The 23,528-nt window shown below is 34.0% G+C and overlaps 1 protein-coding gene across 1 annotated transcript in view; it reads left to right on the top strand.

The window, feature by feature from the left end:
• ORC5 (origin recognition complex subunit 5) overlaps positions 1 to 23,528 on the top strand; it is a 72,857-nt gene that overhangs the window by 16,820 nt on the left and 32,509 nt on the right. Inside the window, exons 5-12 of the mRNA XM_059932877.1 lie at positions 78 to 189; positions 5,873 to 6,003; positions 8,402 to 8,450; positions 8,538 to 8,628; positions 11,863 to 11,915; positions 14,163 to 14,275; positions 16,003 to 16,050; positions 22,125 to 22,235. Coding sequence (XP_059788860.1) covers positions 78 to 189; positions 5,873 to 6,003; positions 8,402 to 8,450; positions 8,538 to 8,628; positions 11,863 to 11,915; positions 14,163 to 14,275; positions 16,003 to 16,050; positions 22,125 to 22,235 — 708 coding nt within the window. The remainder of the gene's footprint in view (positions 1 to 77; positions 190 to 5,872; positions 6,004 to 8,401; positions 8,451 to 8,537; positions 8,629 to 11,862; positions 11,916 to 14,162; positions 14,276 to 16,002; positions 16,051 to 22,124; positions 22,236 to 23,528) is intronic.

Below are 23,528 nucleotides of genomic sequence, written 5' to 3'. Positions count from 1 at the left end.
GAAAAATTCAAATGGAATTACTGTTCTGTTTAAGATTTTTTAATGCAAATTTACTTTTATTTATCTCTCTTTTACAGACTGACAGAAATGTGACTGTTATCTTTCTCAGCGAGATTGTTTGGGAAAAGTTTCGTCCAAATACTGGATGCTTTGAGCCATTTGTCTTGTATTTCCCTGATTATAGCATAGGTAAATCAAACATTGTTTTGATAAATGATGTTCAGTAAAATAGTTTTTGTTGTTTGAAAGATTAAGCTAACATGTTCAAATGTTTTAATCTATTATGGTTTGCTGCCAATCTCAAATAAAATGTTATTTATATTTCTGCACTTACAGAGGTTGTTCTTGCATAACTACTAACGTTTTTTGAAAGAGCATTTCTCACATATTTGTAAATAAAGGTGTATTTTCACATTTTTTTAGTACAATAAGATGTATATATAAGTGGGATTATTACATCCATACAAGTGAGATGTTTAGATTGGCAAAGCACATTAAAATTGTACTGAAATCTTTATATACCATGTATTTGAGTTAAGTACTATGTGGAATGTATCTTTTGATTTTGTAAATCTCATTTTTCATTACTAACTCTTACAGTAGCAACTATCCTAGCCCTTGTGTTTCTTATTTCTTTTTGGTTTGTGTTTAATCTTAAATTTCATAGATCCTAATAATTTTTATCTTTGGAATAATACAATAGCTTTTTTGTTGCTGAGTAGCTTTGTAGATTAATACTGTGCTGTTACTGTGCAAATATGATACTTCTGATTCAAAGATTATAACTGAAGCATAAGATGGTTAGAGGCTGTGAAAAAATAACATTCCTTGACTTTGGCCTCAAAACACTATCCCTGTGAACTAATCAGCTACAAACATTCATTATTAAGATCAACACATTTTTGCCTGTTTTCACAAGAACAGTGATCAGATAACACCTCCTGCCTTTGATAATTAACTGAGATAACAAAAAGGAACCCAAAATAGATGAAGGGAACCCTTAAATTTTTCATAGCTCCTCTTCTATGAAAAATCACAAGGAGAAGAGAAAAGGGTAGGAAGAAAATGAATAAATCAAAGGATTTCATAAAAAGAATTTCTTTTTACTTATGTCATGACCGTTAGATGTTAAAGTTTTTCATGACCCATTTTAGTGAAAAATTATTAAAAAATGCTGGTTTTCTAGTGAAGTTGAAATTAAAGTATGCTATAATGAATTGTAGAATTTGATTAAATTTTATAAAAAATAAGGATACAAAGCTGCAGAGATGGAGAGAATTTGAGGACATAATTAAATAATTAAAGTGACCTTGCTAATTTTAGAAAGTGTAAGCTAATAGATTTTTTAAAAAAATAAATTTATTTATTTATTTTTGGCGGTGTTTTCTTTGTTGCTGTGCGCAGGCTTTCTCTAGTTGCGGCGAGTGGGGGCTACTCTTCGTTGAGGTGCACGGGCTTCGGTAGTTGTGGTGTGCAGGCTTAGTAGTTGTGGCTCGTGGCTGTAGGACGCAGGCTCAGTAGTTGTGGTGCACGGGCTTCGTTGCTCCGCAGCATGTGGGATCTTCCCCGACCAGGGCTTGAACCCATGTCCCCTGCATTGGCAGGTGGATTCTTAACCACTGAGCCACCAGGGAAGCCCTAAGCTAATAGATTTTTGAAAAATGTATAATGTGGAGCCAAGTTCATCTGATTATTAAATTTTAGAACCTTTAACAAAGGAAGCCACTTATTCTATGAAACCATTTATATAAAGTTTTAAAACCTGAAGACAACCATATTTTATTTATGGACACACTGCATGAGGTGTAAGTAATTCTCACCTAGGCTGCAATGTTTTTAGACTCACCCTTTAGCCTTCACATTTGTGCTTATGCCCACCTTTCTATGGCAGGCGTTGGTAAATTATGGTGCTGTGGGCAGCCCACCTTTTTCGTGAATAAAGTTTTATTGGACTAGAAAAAAACAAACGAAAAAAAACAAAAAAAACATATTAGGTTTTTTTTTATAATTCAAAAGCATCATAATCATACAAAAAAAGTTCAAAAAGGAAGCATTAATTGATAAGCCAAATTATAGTCAGAATAAGTAAGCATGGAACCAGGGCAAAAGGATAATCTTAGTGTCTAAGTCGTCCAATCATAACTTGATACATATGTCATCTGTAGAAATATGGTATCTGATGTTCAGGACACTTTCCTCTTAGCAGTATCACTAGGGCCCTAATTTGGATTTCTTGTTTTCTCTCTCCCACATGCAGACTGCTCATCTTTCGGTAATGCTTTGTGTTTTTTTGTTTTTGTTTTTTCCTTCAGGTGGATTATAGTGCAGTTGATCAGGTTTTTGGTTTAGTTATTGAATCAATCAGAATAAGTTAAGTTATTCGCTAGTTAACAGTCTGAAAATCTCAATGACTTATAATTTCCCACCTCACAACCTTTGTGCTATTTTTGTCCTACATTTTACATATACATTTATTATAAACCTTATAATATATTACTATTTGGGCTTTACAGAAATAAAAAGGCAAGGTGGAAAATATCTTTTATTGTTTATCCTGCTGGAGATTTGTTGAGCTTTTTGGATATGTGAGTGTATAGTTTTAACTTTGGAAAAGTTTCAGCCATTATTTCTAAAAATATTTTATCTATGTCCTGTCGTTCCCCCCCACCCTGCTCCCCACACCTTTTTCTGGGACCACGTTACGTGAATGTTAGACCTCGTGATATTGTCCTGCTGAATCTCTTATTTATTTATTTAAATTTTACATCTTTTATTGTCCTCAGTGTTTTATTTGGGATAGCTTTTGTTTCTGTGTCTTCAAGTTCACTGATCTTTTTATCTACAAGTGCCTAATTTGCAGTTAATCCAACCCAGTGGAATTTTTCATTACTGACCTCATTATGCTTTTGTTTTCCTTTATATTCTTGAGCATATGAGCATGTTTATAATAGTTGCTTTAATGTTCTTGTCTACTAATTCCATTACCTCTTTCATCGTGGGGATGTTTCTATTGACTAATTTTTCTCTATTATGGGTATCCATTATGCTTTCACATGTGTTTAGTAATTTTTGATTGAATGATAGGTATTAAATTTTTTGTTGCATGTTGGACTTTTTTCTGGTTAAGCATTTAAATCACTTGCAGATACATGTGACCCTTTTGAGGTTATTTTTAAGCTCTTTTAGGGAGAAGGTCTAGAGCAGCCTTTATTCCAGGGCTAATTTTAGCTCCACTTCTAAGATATAGTCCTTTTGGGTTCTCTGCTGAACGTCCCATGTATTTAGTATAGTTTCTCCATTCTTACTGGTGGCAAAATGAACAGTTTATAGCCCTGTCTGAACTCTGGAAATTGTTTGACTTACAGCTCTCTAGTAATTGTTTTTTTCCCCAGAAGTTGTTCTTGCTTGTCCTTTTGAGGTTTTACTCTATGCATATAAGTACTGGTATTCAGCTAAGAATCAAGGGCAACATCTAGGCAGATTTCTGGGACTCTTTCTCTGCATAGCTTCCTTTTCTCATGTATTCTACCCTGCACATTCTAGCTACCTTAGGTCTCTCTTCTCTGATCTCTGTCTTATCAACTCACTGAGATTAATGGGCTCCTTTTGGAACTCTCCTGTACCACAGTTCTAAAATTACCTCTAGTTAGAAAGCCTGGCTGATGGTAAGACTCACCTCATTTCACTTTTCTCATGTATCACAGTCCTTTGTTGCCTATTGTTTGATGTCTGAAAATAATAGATAAAAAATAATATAAAAATAATAAAAATAATAGTAAAAAAATAATTGTTTTCTATATTTTGTCCAGTTTTTAGTTATTTATAGGAGAGTATTTCTGGACCCTCTTACTCCCTTATGACTGGCAGCAGAAGTCCCTCTCCATGTTAGAAATGGTTGTTCTTGGTGTGTTAGACCATAGTTTGATAGTGAAATTTTAATACAGCAGGGGACCCATCAAGTGATTTCTCCTTCCCTTTATTTATTACCTGCTAGTACACTGCTTTCAGCTTTCTGTTAGAGATGGGATTTTTAGTAAGTTTGACTGTTAGAGCTGGTATGGCTTCCTTAATGTTGAGTTGTACTCTGAGAATTTGTCTGTAGCCTGTATAACTAAGCAGCTGGTCTACTTTTGTTGCAACCCAGTGAAAGTTCTAATTCTTAGAAGACTTTAGTCAGAACTGAAATGGGCCAGTGGTCATATATAATCAACTTTCTTATGAGGTACTGAGTGTCACCTGTAAGGGATATCCCGAAGAGAGTCAGGAGGAGCTTAGGAGTGCAGTCTAAGCTGGAGACTTAACTGTTTTCCAGGTTTCCTCATGCATGCATTTAGAGACCACCTTTTTGCCTATGTATGTCTGTCTGACCGTTGATCCCTTTCTTCCTTTCCTCCCTCCCTTCTTTCTTTCATCTATCCAGTTATTTGTCAGCTTTTATTGGGTTGGCCAAAAAGTTCTCTCGGGGTTTTCCAGGTTTTTCCGTAACATGTTATGGAAAAACTCAAACTTTTTGGCCAACACAATATATAAATATCTTTATCTCCAAGTTTTAAGGCACCTTTAGAAATTTTTAGTGTATCAAATATTTGTTTTAAAAAGCTTAGTAACATTAAATTTAAAACTATTACATGTAAAAATACATAGACTCCAAAGTCAAGTTTTGCACTTTGTGTATTTTTTTTCAGTAGTTGTGATATTAAAATACAGATCTAGTAACAGTCTCTATCTGGAATTCCTTCAGGATAACATTCTAGGCATGAGAATAGGCTTTGAAATGTTTTTTGGGCTTTTGTTTGTTTGTTTGTTTTGTTTTGGCCAACTGCCCTGTTTGAAAGATCCCATTAATATAACTATTTCTAAATTTCTGTATATTAGTATGTATTGATAGGCCATATATATTGTTATGTACCTATATCTAACTGACTGTGAGGAATAAGACAGTAGTTAAAATCAAAGGCTGATGGTAAATGGGAAAGTATCCATGGTAAAAATACTCACAGGGATTCTTAGACAAAAGGAAATTGACATGATCAGAACATCCCATGAGAATTTTCACTTGTAAGTATTGTGAAAGTCTTGAATCCTGTGGAAGTAGGCTTAAGGTACTAGTCATGTTCAAAGAGCTCTTAACTGAGAAGTCTAAAGAGACCATTGCATCAAGAAGTCAGAGGGAATTGCAATAAGGAATGAATGACTGATTTATGTGCTATAACTGGGAAATTTTGAATAATAGGTCGTTTCTTTTTAGTTTTAACTGTGCTTCTACAATATGATATTTCTAGCAGGATAAAATACAAGTTTAGGACTCTAAACATGTGATACTGTATAAGGAGTTTAAGGTAGAAGAGAAATAAAGATACCAAAGTTGTAGGAAGAAAACACATTTTATAAAGAAAGGGAATGACAAAGTAAAGATGAAGATTTTAATTAAAAAAATCATGAAAAAAAAATCATGAGTTCTTTTCACTTTACAAAAAATGAGCATTTTCCAGTTTGGTGGTAGTTTATGTAGTACCCCTTATTTTTATCTAGTTGATTTACTTAATTGGTAGAAAAATAAGTGGAATCCATAATATTTTTTTGCCCTTGATATTGATGTTGCCTGTTATAAGGTTCTTGTGATTTTCTTTAGATGTCATTGCTTCGTATTTGTCTTAAGTAAAATTTAGTAATTTTTTTTTAGAATGTTAGGTTCATAATTCTTTTACCTCAGTTTTAAAACTTGTATCACTTTTACATTCTAATCTTGTAACTGTTTCATTGTTCCTAATAATTGCTGAGCCTGTGTATTTATTGTTTAAACCTTTGTTATAAAATGCTAGAAGATATAACTAGGGTCAGTCATTTCTGTTCATTTGTGTCCTTTGAACAGGTAACCTTCAAAAGATTCTATCCCATGATCATCCTCCAGAATATTCGGCTGATTTCTATGCTGCCTACATTAACATTCTTCTTGGAGTCTTCTACACTGTCTGTCGAGATTTGAAAGAGCTCCGGCATCTGGTCCGTGCTCATTTTGCTTAAAAAAAAATGTACATCTTTTAATATTTTTCCATGAAGAAAGGGTGTGAGATAGGCTAGAGGCTGAAAATTTATTCTGGAAATTTGGATATGGCCTTTGGGAGCAAATACACCATAAGAAGGTGGAAGTCTGTGGGTTAGTACAAACTTTGACCTGATCAGAAACCTTTCAGTCATTTTTAGTTGTTTCTTTTAATACATCCTTAGGAGTGTTTTTTAATTTCCTCCTTTCTCTTTTCTCTAATTGCAGAAAATGTTTAACTTTATTAAAATTAAAATGAAGATTAACAGAAAGGTGGTGTGAAAACTTAAGCAATTTTATATCTTTTTGTTAATTTTTTGTAACAGATTTTTTCAGGTTTATATATGTATTGATAGTGGTCTGGAATCTAGATGAATTTGAATATGGTCAGAAGCTTTATATAGGTCTTTCATTAGCCACTGACCTTGAGTTAGTAATCTTTATATAAAGGATTACTTTTTTTTTTTTTTTAACATCTTTATTGGAGTATAATTGCTTTACAATGGTGTGTTAGTTTCTGCTTTATAACAAAGTGAATCAGTTATACATATTAAAGGATTACTTTGAATATTTATATAAAAGATTACTTTAAAAAGTTTTTAAAAACATTAGAATAGCTGTTTATACTTCATAGGCAGTTTGGAAAATAATTGTATTTACTTTAATTTTCATATTTAATTTAATTTTTACCTTTCTGCTTTAGTTGGGATCTGAAAAGGAGGAGGCAAGAATATCTGGTTTCACTTTTAGAACCTTTTATTAATACTTAAGGTCTTATCTCCATGTAACAGAAAATGGTAATATATCTAAGGCTAGAAAACAGTTACTTTCAAAGGAACAGATTCTATATCTCTTGGTACATTTTCTTTGCTTTGCTCTTTTCTTTGCTCTGAAAAGTGTTACTTAGAGGGATTCCGTGTGTATTTGAGATAGAATATAGGAGAAAATGACCATTTAAAATTGTGTTCACATTTAGTATGTTTTTGGAACTTTTAAACTTTAGGCCTCTTCTGATTTAGTTGTACGTTTCGAGCATCTTCTGAGTAGGGAATAAACAGAAGTTCAAGCTCATCACTAACATCTCTCTGGAAGTTGAATGTCTGGGACTCCTGGTGCCCAAGGGAAATGACGACAGGGGGGCTTACAGAGAGGAGAGAGGGTCAGTGCACGGTCTCAGCGTGAGGTGGAGTCAGGAGCAAATACTCATCCATTGTCCTTCCTGGGAAATAACTTGTAGCTTCTACTCCGTAGCACTGATGTCCTTGAATCCTGTGGGAATCTGTGCTGGCAGCCATTTCAAAGTAGATTATAAAGTACAAGAAGGAGGAATTATTTAGAGAAACTATTAGTAGGAAGAGAAAATGTGAAATTTAAACATGGTTTTTATAAAGTCCTTTGGGTTTCACTGAGGAATGATTTTATTTAGGGATGAGGTTACAGCTTTTTATGTTATTGTTACACCATATTCATAAACTTGAAGCTTGAAGTATGGTTTAAGTCTTTACTACTACTAGTAATACTAATAAATATAAGAAATGATCTTTAAGCATTGGAGAAATAATAGTATAGTGTTCTGTTTTTCTGAGTATGTAGAACATAGGAAAATAAATATATGTTGTCCTTTTTCCTTCAAATGGTTACTATTATTTGTTTTAAAGTTTGTAAGTGGCATATTAAGAGTTTAATAAATCATCTGCAGAATATTCTTTTTAGGCATGTTTTCTATGTATGTGCTTTTTTTTTAATATAATAAATTTATTTATTTATTTATTTTTGGCTGCGTTGGGTCTTCGTTGCTGCACGCAGGCTTTCTCTAGTTATGGCGAGCGGGGCCTACTCTTTGTTGCAGTGCACGGGCTTCTCATTGCGGTGGCTTCTCTTGTTGCGGAGCACAGGCTCTAGGCATGTGGGCTCAGTAGTGGCTTGCGGGCTCTAGAGTGCAGGCTCAGTAGTTGTGGCGCACAAGCTTACTTGCTCCGTGGCATGTGGGATCTTCCTGAACCAGGGCTCGAACCGGTGTCCCCTGCATTGGCAGGCAGGTTCTTAACCACTGTGCCCCCAGGGAAGCCCCTATGTATGTGCTTTTAAATTTGCTTTGGGAATTGTTATATTTCTTTATATCTAGAGGCTGATACATTAGGCAGGATTTAGCCAGTTAAGGAATATTTTACATATTGTTTTACTGTTGTTATTGATAATTGTGGTTTTATTGTTATAGTAATATACTATAATAACATTTTACTTGAGCAATTATATTGAAATAGAATTGCCTGAATTCTAATAAAATTTTTACTTGAAAAATAATATCTAATTGTGGTAGATAAGTGCTTTTTTCTCTTTTTTTTCCTTTGTTTATAGGCAGTACTTAATTTTCCTAAATATTGTGAACCTGTTGTTAAAGGAGAAGGTAACTATAATTTTACTATAATAATATTTCTTTTGAAAAAAGTTTCTGTAATATCTAAATTATTGAAATTTTCTCTCTTTGGAGTAGCAAGTGAACGTGATACTCGCAAACTCTGGAGAAATATTGAACCTCATTTGAAAAAAGCCATGCAGACTGTTTATCTCAGGGAAATATCAAGGTAATTTTCTATTTAGTATATGTAATTTTTTCTATATTTGGGATATCCACTAAAGTGTACATGTTTTCCTTTACCTTCTTCACACTGGGAAAAAACTCGTATGATTTGAATCATTTCTTATTATTTTGGGAAGGACAAACAATTTTTAGCCAATATGTTACACAAGGCATATTTCTAATAATTGCTAATTTTTTTAAATCTGGAAAGCTATAGGAAAATCAGTTTCAGCTTTGTTTTTTATATTTATGTTAGATATTTGAATGGTATAATAAAAAATTGATTATTAAAGAAATGTATAAGTCAAGTTATAAATCTACATGTGTGTTGTTAGACTTTCATAGTAATGAAACTGCTTAGGAGACATGGTTGCACAGACATAGAGTAGTGAGAAGAACATAGTTTTGATTTCCAGCTTAGCCGTTTTCTGCCTTATGGGGTCTTAGCAATTCACCTAAAACCTCTAGACCTCGGATCCCTCTTCTAACAATCCTTAGACGATTTCAATAATATATGTGAAGATGATTTGTGAATAATAAAGTGCCTTATAGGTGTTAGGTTTAGCCTACGTTACAAAGCAACATAGGAAATTTAAAAACGTCAACACTTTTTGTCTTTTTTCACTTTCTAATCAATTTTGTTATCATTTTTATTTCATGAATACCTTATTCTATAACTACTTTGTGCTTGATTTAATTAGCTGATTTTAAGAATGTAATAGTTTCTGAATAAGTAGAAACATTACAAAGATATTATTATTCCTCTTTTTAATAATTGATGAGAATTTTTGGAAGTCACAGAATAGAAAAGCTTGTGATCTGATCTTTTAAAGGTAGAAAAATTTGGATGCTTGTTAAATTGACTCTTACATAGTAATACAAGGACTTCCAGTTTCCCATAGGATAATGTTGGCCATTAAGCCAACAATCAAGTTCTCTCCACAAGGTCAGTAAGGAAAGCAAATAAAATCACTCATAACCCTTGCCTGCAGTATGATTAGGAGTCTACAGAGCTGACTGTAAACTTCAGTTTATATGTAAATAGTGAAATAAATAACTGAAGCCAGCAGAGCCAACTGGGGCTTATGCTGAAGTGAAAAGTTAAACAAAAGCTTTAAGGAAAAGAGGAGAGGACAGTGGGGACAGGGGATGGGGTCGACTTGTAGTGATGAAATACAAATGAATCACCTCCAGAGAGAGAGTCCAACCCTGAGTGGGATAATACTGAGAACAAGTGAGACCTGAAGGATTAGAGCACTGGCTACTGAAGAATCAAAAGGAAGTGTTTCAAGAGTATGTAGATAAGAATTAACAAGGCAGATTTGGGAAAGTACTGTTTTTGAGGGGAGACGGAGAGGTGATTTGGAAGGACATGGCATCTCCTGGAGGCTTGCTGGTGAAGAATGAAGCAAGGGGTGGAAATTAAGGCAAAAATATGTCACTTACAAAGGAAAGTGAATCTGTAATAAAGCAAGACAACAAGTGAGCAACATTTTCAAGAAACTTAAGGAGAGAGGATGTATAAGCCAAGGAATTTTGTATCTAGCCAACCTGTCATTCAGGTAGCGTGGCTATAGAAAACCAGTTTTAAACATGTGAGAACTCAGGGAACACTATACTCATAAACACTTCCTCAAGAGTCTGCTAGTGACAGTGTTGGTGCAATGGAGATGACTGGGGAAACCAGCAAAAGGAATGATGAGCACCAAATTTGATTAATTTTAGCTCAAAACTAAAAGATGGGAATGAGGGTAGAAGAACACTATGTATATGTTACATACTTTGACGGGGTGGGAATAACACAGTTACAAAGTTAAAAAATGGAAAAGAAGAGAAAGAGAAAGGGCAAAGAATAAACTCACTGTTTGCTGTACAGGTAAAGGAGGGCGTCAGAATAATTCAGAACCTAAAACTATTAAAAAAAGTACTCAAAGAAGTCTCACACCCCATTATTCCTTTCATTCCTTTCCTAACCACATATATAATTTCTGATTTGTACTAACCTTCTTTTACAGGTATGCATATATAACATAACATCTTTATATATGCAATTAATATATAATCTGTGGTATGTTTCTTTCACAAAAAGGTATAGAACACAGAAATAAGCATTGCTAATTTGACCTCCTGCCTTACCGAGGCATTCTGAAAACCTTTTTCTTTAATGGGGTACACCCATTTATATTTATTGATAGGAAATATGTATGTTTTATTAACTGTTGTATTAATTTGCAGAATTTCCTATGTGGTTATTTTCTTTGTCTTTTTGAAAAAAAAATTTTGGTATTTAGGGCAGTTTGCATTTTTGTTCCTTTATAATAATAGCATATATAATGCCCTTAGTTACCTTTTTGTCACACTGTGCAATAAAGGACCAGTGAGACTCTCCAATAGTGTAGTAGAGAAATGGCATTCTAAGCCTGGTGATATCTCCTGGTCCATTTGAAATTTCTTCACAGTAAATGACTCAGCTGTTTTCCCTGCTACCCCCAACCTCCATTCACCCGTGTATAATAAAATTTTTACTAAATTAAAGAATAATCATCATCACATATTTCATATTTTCTAATTGAGATTAAATAATTGGGATAAGCAGAATAAAGAAAAGGAGAATAAAAGCTATAGAAGGTTAGATGCTCACTCAACAAACTGTTATTGGGAATATATGTTGGTTTTATAGCTTTTATAAGCAATTTGGACAAATTATGAAAAAGTCTCCAACCTTGTTCCCTGGTAGTGGAACTAAGAGCTGAATCCTTGTAGAATGCCTGCAGAGTTTGTGTTATTGACTGGCTGAGTGTCCCTGGACAACTTAACCTGTGGGCCTCAGTTTTCTGATGTAATGATACTTACTTTAAGAAATTGTTACAGAGTTTAGAAATGGTGCATAACAATTGTATTTAATACGATAATTGGAATATTGGGAGTTCTGTTGTATGGTAGGTGATGTTATTTATTTGTTGGTGCTTTTTGATAGCTTTATAATTATGATCAGAGGAAAAGAGATTTTAAAAAATTTAACATCTGGGCATTGATATATAAGTTTATATTGTTCTAATATACACTAAATGATTTTGTAGAGGTACCAACATGTATATGTTATTTGTCTTATTTATAAGGAAATTAAATGTATTTTGTCAAATAAAATAGTTTTAGTTTTTCTACGGCTTTGTTTTAAGTACAGTACATTGATTTTATATGTTTGCAGTCCATCATTGCTCTTTCATTTTTTTTTCAGTTCACAGTGGGAAAAGCTACAGAAAGATGACACAGATCCAGGACAACTGAAAGGTATCAAAGGAAGTGTTGAGACAATTACCAGAGACACTTCTTTAATTGATTACTAATAATCAAGATACTAAAGTTAACACTAAAGATAGCATCAGTCAGTAGTGTTATAAAAGATAATTTACAAGCTACCATGATTTTTTTTTTTTTTTTTCCTGCACCACGCAGCTTGTAGGATCTTAGTTCCCCGACCAGGTATTGAACCTGGGCCCCAGCAGTGAAAACATCAAGTCCTAACCACTGGACCACCAGGGAATTCCCTACCATGATATTTTAATTAATTATTTTCTTTTAAGCAACACACCAATGTAATAGGAAGAAATGAAGTTTGAATACCAGTTTCTACATGTTGGGTTATATCATGTGAAAACCAAGCAGTTTATATTTCTTTAAATGCTTGTGTTAAAACAATCAATTGTATACCTAATTTTATCTCAGTATATATGTATTTCATGAGTTATGGAATAAAATTCAATTTTATGTTAATGTAGTTTAGGGGATGCATTTCATTTGGTTATATTTTGAAAGTTTTGTGCTTTTGTTTTCTTTAAAGAAACTATTACTTTGGGTTTTTCCCAACAGAACTACAGTTGACCCTTGAACAACACAGATTTGAACTGCATAGGTCCACTTATACACGGATTTTTTTTCAATAAATATACTGGAAAATTTTTTGGAGATATACAACAATTTGAAAAAACTGGCAGACGAACTGCATAGCCTAGAAATATCAAAAAAATTAAGAAAAAGTTAGGTATGCCATGAATGCATAATATATATGTAGGTATACATATAACATACAAAATATGTGTTAATTGACTGTTTGTTATCAGTAGGCTTCCAGTCAGCAGTAGGCTATTACTAGTTAAGTTTTTAGGGAGTCAAAAGTTATATGCAGATTGCAGATTTTCTACTGTGTAGGAGAGTGGTGTCTGTGACCCTAACATTCCCCCACCCCGTATGGGTCAACTTTACTTTTACTTTAAAAAAACAGTAAAGCAACTATCTAAAATACTCTTATTTAAAAGTTGGGTCAGTAGCCAGTGGTGGGGGAAGTGGTATGAAATGAAGTGGTATTGAGATTCCGTTTTGGTTTTTATTTTTTAATTTAATTAATTAATTAATTAATTTTTAAAGATTTATTTATTGTTTATTTTATTTATTTTTGGCAGTGCCAGGTCTTAGTTGTGGCATGCGGGATCTTTCATTGCGGCGCGCGGGCTTTCTCTCTCTAGTTGTGGCGCTTGGGTTCCAGAGTGCATGGGCTCTGTAGTTTGCGGCACGCAGCCTCTCTAGTTGAGGCGCGCCAGCTCAGTAGTTGTGGTGCGCAGGCTAGTTGCCCTGCGGCATGTGGGATCTTAGTTCCATGACCAGGGATCGAACCCGTCTCCCCTGCATTGTAAGGCAGATTCTTTACCACTGGACCACCAGGGAAGTCCCTGTTTTGGTTTTTAAATGCTTGAAGTACCATACAAGTGATTTTCAGTTGTGTGTTGTAATGGAAAGAAATAGATACTAGAGTTTAAAAAAATCTGCAGTAATTTGCTCTGCTGCCTGTGTGGACTTGAGCCCAACTCAGTGTCTATCTAAAATGGAAAGAATATCTACTTTTAAGTTACTGCAGAGATTCAGAGATGCTTAAGGAAAGCACCTAGCACAGTGTCTTATACATACTAGATATTTCAGTAAATATCAGATTCCTTTTTCCCTTCCCATAAAAATCATTGCTGCTTGACTGACTCTATTGTTTTATTTATCCATTCATTCAGTTATTTCCTTTGTACAAGGTACTGTAGGGATACAAAAAAGCATTAGACTTGGCTTCTTCAGTGAACACTGTAGCTTAGTAAGAAATATCACTTAGTTTAATTAATTCTTTATATAAGGTATAAAGTTATGTGGACCGTAAGTAAAATACACGAAGTAGGAATTCACAGTAGAGACAGATTTTCTCTTTTGGTGTGGTAGGGGAGCATCAGGGAAGGTTTAATGGAGAGTGTGGCTTTGAAGGGCAGGACTTTAGAAGAGGCGGAGCCAAACAAAAATAACAGAATGAGCAGAGCATATCATTAATAATAATGTTTCCCCCACCACCATCATTATCATGGCACTTTAAGCTCAGGGCACTTTAAAATCTTTTGACTAGAGGGTACCATATGAAAGTCAAAAGATAAGTGAGAAAAGGTAAGAGACACTTAAAATCTAATGGTAGCCTGTTAAATACCTTCATAAAAGTATTTTGTTGTCTAGGTCTCTCGGCATATACTCAGGTGGAACTTCCATATTACTCTAAGTTTATTCTCATTGCTGCATACCTCGCTTCTTATAATCCAGCAAGAACTGACAGAAGGTTTTTCCTTAAGGTAATCATTATTTCTTTTTCACTTTATTTTTGCAGATCTAGGGAATATTTTGAAATTCCTCAACACCTGTAAATTTGTAAGGGATAGAGATTAGAATAAGAGATTCCTAAATATGTATTTAGGACTCATTCTTTAAAGATTTTATTTATTTATTTTCCTTTAATCATTTATTCCTTATTTCTCACTTTACCTTTGCCAGTCAACAATGTTATTTGAGAACTTTCTTTAGGATATTGGGGGTGAGTGAGTGCCACTTTTGGGGTGGGGACAGTCGTGGAGCAGACAGGCTAAAAAAGAGGTGGTATTAGTGTCTAGTAAACATGATATGATAAACAACTTGCAGGGGAGTGTTGAGCAAAGAAGCCTTCATGGAGGGGGTAGCATTGCTTGCTGAATTTTGAAAGACAAACAGAAGTTAGTCTGAAAATGACAGCAAAAGACAATATTCCTGAAATGAATGTTGATAATAAAATCTAGAGGCCCTCAGAACTTTATCCATCAATGGAGCATTCCTCACAATTAAACTTCCCAAGAGGGTTTCTTTGGGATGTGTGAGCCATTACCTCAGTCACCTTCCACCTAAGCAAACACCAACTCTCCTTCTCCAGAATGAACGGGTGCTCTGTGTGGTCTTCTCCCTATAACCACTCGCTCTCTCTTACCAAGGCATTATGTCAAGTGGGTGAAAATTATCCTTGCAGCCTGATACATTTTGCTACACATCCTAAGCAAGTCCAATTACAAGCTGATTAATAAAAAAATTCAAACTGAACTTTTCTGTTTCCAGAACTTAGCTGTTTTTCCTCCTAACTCCCCGAGCTCTTGTTTACATTGGTTTCTCCATCTAGAATTCCTTCCTCTCCCATCCCTACATGCTTAAATTCCACCTATTCTTTTTTTTTCTCCTCATTTAATCATTTATTCTTGACTTCTCACTTTAAGATCACAGCCCAAATGGGTGAAGTAGGTAGTTTCACAGAAGAGTTCAGGTATACCTTAGGTAATAATTCTACATTTAAAAAATGTAAATAAGGTTTTGTTAAAAATATGAGAGATGGGAATGATTTTAAGGGTCGTAACTCCTTTATTGTTCTAAAGCTCCTACTATAGTATCATGTACTCCATACATCATTATCCAGAACATTCAGGAGGCTTTCTGCATGTATATTAGTTGGAGAAATCTCATTTTAGAATTTTCTTGTTGAAAACAAATAATATGCAGTTTGATTTATTATTAAATATAATACATTTTTGTCTCTCTATTTTTTGCCTATCTCTACCACTAGTCTTTGGTTTCAAGAGGGCAAGGACTGCATCTGTATTTTTTCCCTACTATTGAATCCCAAGTGCTTAACTAAATGCTCTCAATTTTATGCGAATTGACAGCCTGCCTTACAGAATGAATTGAAAACCCGTTTATCTTTGGAAGTTTTGTTTTTATAGAAATAAATGTGCTGTAATAAATCAATATAAGTTCTTTTAGGAAATGTCACTTATTTTGAAACCTCTTTACATGCACAAGTAATCTTGTGTACAATCAAAATTGATTTAAAAAGCCTAAAATATGTTGGTATTTTAAAATGATGTTTTAGGTGATAAATAGAATAAAATAAAAAAGCCTAAGATACATAAGTTAGTCTTATGTGTATCATGTTTTAAACAAATTATGCTTTCTGGTTTTGTGGAGTACTATCTTTCATCTTAAAAATTATTTTGCTTAATTGCAGCATCATGGGAAAATTAAGAAAACCAACTTTCTAAAGAAACACGAAAAGGTATTTATGTTGTAATTTCTTTAATGGGAAAAACTTACAAATTTAGACTATTATAGGAAGTAAGTAAATGCATAATTGTATGCATTTACATAGTCATTTGGATGTAAGAAGTTACTTGTATTGATATGGTACCATCATAATGCTGTAGTAGTATTTTGTTATGTTGGATACAGTGATTGGGGAGGCACAATTCAGGTGAGCTGGTTCTAGAGATAAAAGGGAGTTGACAAAATTTTTCTAGTGAATTAATAGATGAAAAAGGTCACCCTGGAATTTTAAATTAAATATAGCATAGTTTCCTCTTTTCCCCTTCGAAACACCACGAAGATGGCATTGAAGAAATGAAAAAGGTTAAACTAACAAGGACTAAGCAGATGAGAGGTCTATAAAATTTGGAATTGACTAGTAGGTAGATATGCCGGTGACTAAGCACATCAGAGAAGGCTGAAACCTAACCCCCAAAACAAGCTGATTTGACCCAAGGAATCTGGAAAAGCTTAGGAATTAGAAGCACTAAGCAACTTTGAAGGTAGGGGTGTGGGGCAAGTTGAAATTGGCAAAAGGAGCATTTAGACTGTTCAGCTCTCTCGTACATCTTAACCACCGCGGTTTCTCCTGGCAGAAGATAGGGAAGTTAGAACTGTAGACTTTGCACTATAGAAGCTGTGAGTTTTGTTTCTCACTCTCATTGTTAAAAGCAGTTTTGCTCAGTATACACTTCTGAATTGAGGACATTGTTTTACTGTCTTCTGGCTTTATTACTGCTAAAAAAAAACTGCTGTGAGTATCTTATTCCTGTGTTATTCCTGTTTTCTCTGGCTGCTTTCAAGTTCTCTTCTCCTTTTACTTTAGTCTTCTTACAGTTTCACTGTAGTGTATCTGGGATTGAATTTCTTTTTACTTGGCATTAGTTTTGCTTCCTAAATTTGAATAATGATGCCTTTATTTAATTCTGGTAAATTCTCAGTCATTAACTTTTCAAATATTGCCTCTCCTCCATTCTCTCTTACATGTTTTCCTGAGACACTGGTTAGGCTTATGATAGACCTTTTCACTCTACCATCTGTGTTTCTTAAGTCTTCCATATTCTTCATTCCCTTTCATCTCTGTGTGCTATGTTCTGGGTAATTTCTTCAGTTCTCTGTTCTTGTTTTCTCTTCACCTTTGTCTGATCTGCTATTTACATCAATTTTGTAATTTCAGTAATGTTATATGTAATCTTCAGAAGTTTTTACTGGTTCATTTCAAGTCTATCTGATCACTTTAATATTTTTCCTAGTCATATTTTTCTTTAACATAAAAAAACCTATTTAAATTCTGTGTCTTATATTTCAGTGTTAGGAGTCCTTGTTAGTCTAATTCCACGTTTTCTATTTTTGCTGACTTGTGCACATAATGTCCTGTTTCCTGAACATTTTATTGTTTTTAATTGTTGGCTGAACTTAATCTTTGGAATTTTTGAGGCCTGAGATGTGTTCCTTTAGAAAGGTTTTACACGTACTTCTCTGCAAGCACTTATGAACACCGGTAACCTGGGATCATTTGAAATTCAGTTCTCAGCCTGGGGACTTGCAGACCACAAAGCTATTGTGCATTCTGCCCCCACATCAGCATTAGCTCTGGCTTCTAGTTAAAAGTCTCAGGGAAGCCTTTTTTCTTGCATTCACACAGAGCTAGAGTTTGGCAGGCAGATTTCCTCACCAAATCCATTTGCTTGGCATTGAAAGACTTTTCCATTATGCCCTTTCACTGAGACATCTCTGATTAGGCTCTCCACTATAGGCAGATCATTGATTTTGTACCCTCTTTCTTATGTATGTAGCTGCTTTGGGTCATAAAGGATGGGTAGGAGGAGAGAGTACTTCTGGCTGAGGTAGGGAGGGAAGGATGTGTAATAGGGCTTGCATTTTGAGTGGGCACTCAGGAATGGCGAGGATTAGATATGCAAAGATGGGAGGAGAAGACATTTTAGTTGAGGAAATGGTTTGAGCCAAGAAACAGGTAAGATAGTATAGGGTATATACAAGAAATAATGAAATAAAATTGGCTGGAGTGTATGGTGAGTTTGAGAGAAAAATCAATTGAGGCCAAACTGTGGAAGAATTTCCTTACTCACCAGTTAAGGGAAGAAAGCCATCTCTTCACCTCTGTAATCTTGTCACTTGGTGGTAATTGGTGGGTGTTTATTGCGCAAATGAATAAATTGAATGAATGAAAGAAGGAAATCAAAGAATGAACGTAGAGCCAAGAATTTTAGGCCTTATTCTTTAGGCAGAAAATTATTTAAGAATGTTGAAGAGGGAGATATGAGTGCTGATCAGTGAGGACTGTGAAAGAGCTGGCACTTTAGACCATCCTTGCGGAATGAGTGGATTTGTACAAGTCTAGGAAGACAGTCTTGACAGAGGGAACCATATGAGCAGACACTGTGAAGTTGTCTTTAGTTCTAGGTGAGCTCTAGTTCTTCTGATGTTATTCTTATAGATTTGACTTTTGTGTTAGCCTCTTTTGTCTTTGGTTCATGTCATTTTAAAATCTGAGCTTAGTTACTAAAATCTATGTACACTTAGTAGTTTCTTTGTATTTTTGTTCCCTCTCTTTTTGAAATCTTACTGAATGCTTACTCTATGCCATGCACTCTGCTAGATGCTGTGGACATAGTGGAGAACAGAATAACCATTGTCTCTGCTCTCATGAAGCTCTCAATTTAATAAGGGCATCAAACATTAAAATCAAACCACACGAATAATAATCATAACAGTTGTTTTAAATCTGTTATGTATCTTCAGTTGTATAGTTCTTTTTCTCTGTATATCCTCAGTTGACACTCATTTTTTAAGATTTTGCTTTTCAGTTCACCTAATGCATGTATGTGATACCAGGTTATCTGCCACTTAGTTTATGTGAAAAAGCGGCATTTTTTCCTCTCCTCACTCATAGTCCCATTCCCCACAATTAAACTTCTTTTAATTGTTCCTAGTTTTAGTTTTTCTGGTATAAATATCTATAACTCTAAGTTTATTTTCCCATCACTGTTTTTCTTGGTTTGACTTGATACCAGTTTTCATTCCATTTTATCTCATTTATTTGGTTTCTTTTTTCGCTTATTTCTTCCATTCGTACAGACTTTCATTCTGTCTAATAAGCTATAGTGAATCTAGCGAGGTATTTCTCACACTTTGACTTTCTCTCTAGGGGGGAAGCCAGTTTGCATTTATAGCATACAGAGTCAGTTCTGTGAAGAAGATAAATGTCATATGCCCTCCATGGCACTAGAACACTTTAATTTTAAATTGGAAATGTGTTTTCTAATCACAAAATAAAAAGTGAAAATCAGAAAAGTGTCAGCAGCATTTCACAGTGTGATTCTCAGCCTGAATTGCCTCCCACTTTATTCCCAACACTTCAGGAATTTGGTAATTTTTACTAACCTCAAGTCACTTCTAAGTGTTAATGAGGACAGGGACACCAGTTCCATTTAGATAGCTCAACATTTACCTTTATTTTTTTCTTTCTTCCCTCTAATACCATTTCATTCATTATCCTTTCATCCGTTCATTTATTTAACTAACAGTCCCAAGTGCTAGGGATGAAAGAGGTAAATAAAACATCACCTGTTTTCAAGGCATTTGTGTAGAAAAGAAAATACGTATAAACAAGTATATCATGTTGATAATAATAAAAGCTGTTGAGCAGTATAAGCCAAACACTGTTAAGCGCCACATACGATCTTACTTAATTCTCACAATGACCTAATAAATGTAGTTGCTATCATTATCCTCATTTTCTAGATGAGGAAACTGAATATTAAAGAGAAATTTAGTAACTTGCCCAAGAATACATAGTTAATATGGTAGAACCAGCATCCAATTCCAGGACTTTCTGAATCCAAAGCCTATCATGATGTTTAACCACTGTTCTTGAACTCATACACCTGATAATGATTAGTATCTAGGATTTTTAAAGCTCATAGAAACTAATAAGAAGAAGGCAAAAATCCAGTAGATAAATGGGTAAACGATACAAAAAGGAACTGGAAATGTCTAACAAACGTAACATGATTATCACCCTCATTCACTAATGAGAGAAATGCAACTTTAAACACCACTGAGGTATTATTTTACACTCTAAGATTGGCAAAACTAAAAAAAAGTCTGATGATTCCAAGTGTTGGTGATAATATGGAAGAATAAGAGCCTGCGTGTTCTGCAGGTTGGTCATATCTAATAAAGTTAATATGTGAATGTACTTTACATTGGTCAGGATAGGTTGGACAGTGGTGTAGTGAAAAACAAACTCCCTAACCCTCAGTGGCTTAACATAAAAGTTATGTATTGCTCATATGTATATCCATATTGCTCACGACACAGTTGGATATGAGTTATGTGGGCCTTTTTCATGGTGGTATAGTGATGTCAAGTGAAACATGGTGGCCTCTTAAGTTGTCACCAAAGGTAAAGAAGACTGAAGGATCCAGTGGTTTGAAAGGCCAGGTTTGGTAGTAGCTCACATCGCTGCCACCTGTATTCTGTTGGCCAGAACTCAAACCAGATGGCGTCCATCTAACTGCAGGAGGGACTGAGACATGTAGTCTTCTACGTGCCCAAGGAGAAGCAGTGTTGATGAACACATAGCATTCTCTGCCCCCTACTTTAATTGAGCAATCCCACAGAGAAGTTCACACATGTGTGCAAGGAGAAATGTACACGATTGGCCATCACAGTATTCTTTGTGATGAATTATAGGGATTCATTTTTTAGGGTAGACAGTGATTTGTCATGAAATGGAATTCTGTAGGGTAATTTAAAAATGGACTAGAGCTACATGTATCAAAACGAATAAATCTCAAAAACATAATGTTGAAGGAAAAAAGCAGTTTGGTAGAGCGCTATGTCCAAAATGATATCATTTATTTGAGATACTAGATTATGCGAACAACGCTGTATATGGTTTATGGATACATATATAGCAGTAGTAGTTTAAAAATTGTCATCAAAATGATAAAAACACCAAATTCTGGATGGTGGTTCCTTGAAGGGAGGGAAGGGGAGAGTGGTATGTGGGAGGGATGCAAGGGGGCTTCAGTTTGTAATGTGATCTAATGCTTTTTTTACACAAATTGCATAATGATTGGATGTGATAAAATTGGGTGGTTGCATTGGTATTTATGAATCTCTTTTCTAAATGTTTGAAGTATTTAATAAGAAAGCATATAAACTTTAAGACCTGGAAAATGATTTCTAAACTATGTTTTAGATACAAATAGCTGAGGTAAATACTTCATTTTGTAATTCTGAGTAGGTTTTTTTTACTTACAGTCATTCTTTTAAAGAAATAGTTATTCCCATGCTTGTAAATAAAGCTTCTCATTTTATTTGCCCTTGCTCATATAGAGTACTTAAATTATTACATTGCTGCTAAAATTATCTAATAGAGTTATCTAATTATCTATAGACCCTTGAGCACTGCAGTTTTCTAATGGCAAGTAATTGTACCATTGACTTTGTAGACAAGTATGAACATTTTACAGTCTTAAAAATTTTTAATAAATTTTACATTGTTTCCAACTGGCAGCTTATCCGCATACTATGAAACACTGCATTCATTTTCTAAGCTAGTATTTATTATAACTGATCTTTTTAGAACTATTAATTTTGAACAGATATATTTTTCAGGCAGTGGCACAAAGAGGAATGGTGAGGAGTTAGTAGTAAGTTCTAGTCTAGGGGTTAGGGCCTAGACCCTTGTTTTGGTTGTACACTGTCTTGACAAATGACTTGGCTAAGTCACTTAACATCTGGTTACAACAGCAGAATAGGGGTGATGTTTGGGCCTAGACTGGGTAACTTGTGAGTTCTTTAATATTTGTTGATGCTAAATCAGAACATCTTGAAGAAAATGTTGAAAGATAAATCATGATCATATCAGGTAAAGTTTTAACTTAGAGATTGCAAGTTAGATTTATTAGCCTCTTTGGGGAACTGTATACAATGTAAATATGTTATTGGAATTTATAGTACAGAAAGTGAGTGTTCTGCTGTAAGAAGAAAATCCATGATCTTTTTTTCTTATAGACAAGCAATCATCTCCTCGGACCAAAACCGTTTCCACTAGACAGATTATTAGCAATATTATATAGTATTGTGGATAGCAGAGTTGCTCCAACAGCAAATATCTTCTCCCAGGTAACGTTAATGATCGGTTATTATGTATCATCTTTACCTTTATGGACTTCTTCAGGTACTGTGATCAATAGAGTTCCAGGCATTTAGATTTTTGGTCAGCATATGTTACTAATTAAACTATATAATGAACAACATCCTTGGTAAGTAATTGAAATTCCAGATATACAATTTTCGAGGGTGTTACTGAATTTGCATATATTTAAAGGTATAATTTAATGACAGAAAACAACTTGATGTTTCTGGTCTTTTTCTTTTTTCAATAAAGGAATTTTTAAATGATTATAATTATCTTGCTGATTAAATAAAAAAGTGGCTTCATGATTAAATTGATGAATTATAATATAGAAATATAATTTAATGAAAAAATTTAGAAATGTATTTATAAGAAAATAATCCATAATATTCTTATTCCTCATATACATACTTTGCAGGTTGACAGTATGCTTTTTTAAAGAAATGATATATTGATATTTTCCAAAATGATTAAGTTCTTAAAATTTTCACTAGATGGCAGCAGTAGCATAAAAATAGGAAATATGACATAAAGTAGCGAAGGTTCTTTTTTTCGGTGACATTTAAGAAAAACCTATTTGTTAAAAATACAGTCACAGTAGATTTCTTAAATGGTCCAGAAAAACAGCACTTATTAGCACATGGTATGAATGGATAGAAGAAAAACCACATGATGTAACTAGTATTTATTGAAAAGCAAAGTCACCTCATGTTTCAATGAGCATTTTATTTTATGTATATGTTTTTAGGTTGAAAAACATGTAAATAATAGCATTTACATTTTAAGTCACTTCAAATAAATTTGGTTCCTGAATGGATATTAGACTTTGTAGTCTAATGTGTGATAGTAACTTTTGATTCTTCATTTAAAGAAGTCTTTGGGGACCAAAAATAGCTATGTTCTAAATGTGCTCAACATTAAAGTTAGATAATTTTTATATAAGTCAACTTTATAGAAAATCGTGTCTACATTTATTACATTTTTGAAGAATGGTAGTCTGGTGAGTTATTAGGTTATGTAAATAACTAGCTAGATGGGTAGGTGGATGGTAGCCCCAATGCTGACAGTTTTAAAAATCTAATTCAGTTTTAATCTGTATTACAGGGATTTTTTTGCCGTGTGTGTGTGTATGCATGCATGTGTGTATATATATATATTTAAATGCTTTTGTCTGAAATTAATTTTTAGTCAAACTGTACATTTTATTAGTAGCTTTCTACATATAGTATGTGAGGTTTTTGTTTTGTTTTTGCTGTTGCAATAACTGTGAAATAGACATC

Source organism: Balaenoptera ricei, chromosome 9 (assembly GCF_028023285.1).
Source record: "Balaenoptera ricei isolate mBalRic1 chromosome 9, mBalRic1.hap2, whole genome shotgun sequence".
Lineage (NCBI taxonomy): Eukaryota > Metazoa > Chordata > Mammalia > Artiodactyla > Balaenopteridae > Balaenoptera > Balaenoptera ricei.
This window is presented reverse-complemented; position numbering and strand designations above follow the sequence as displayed.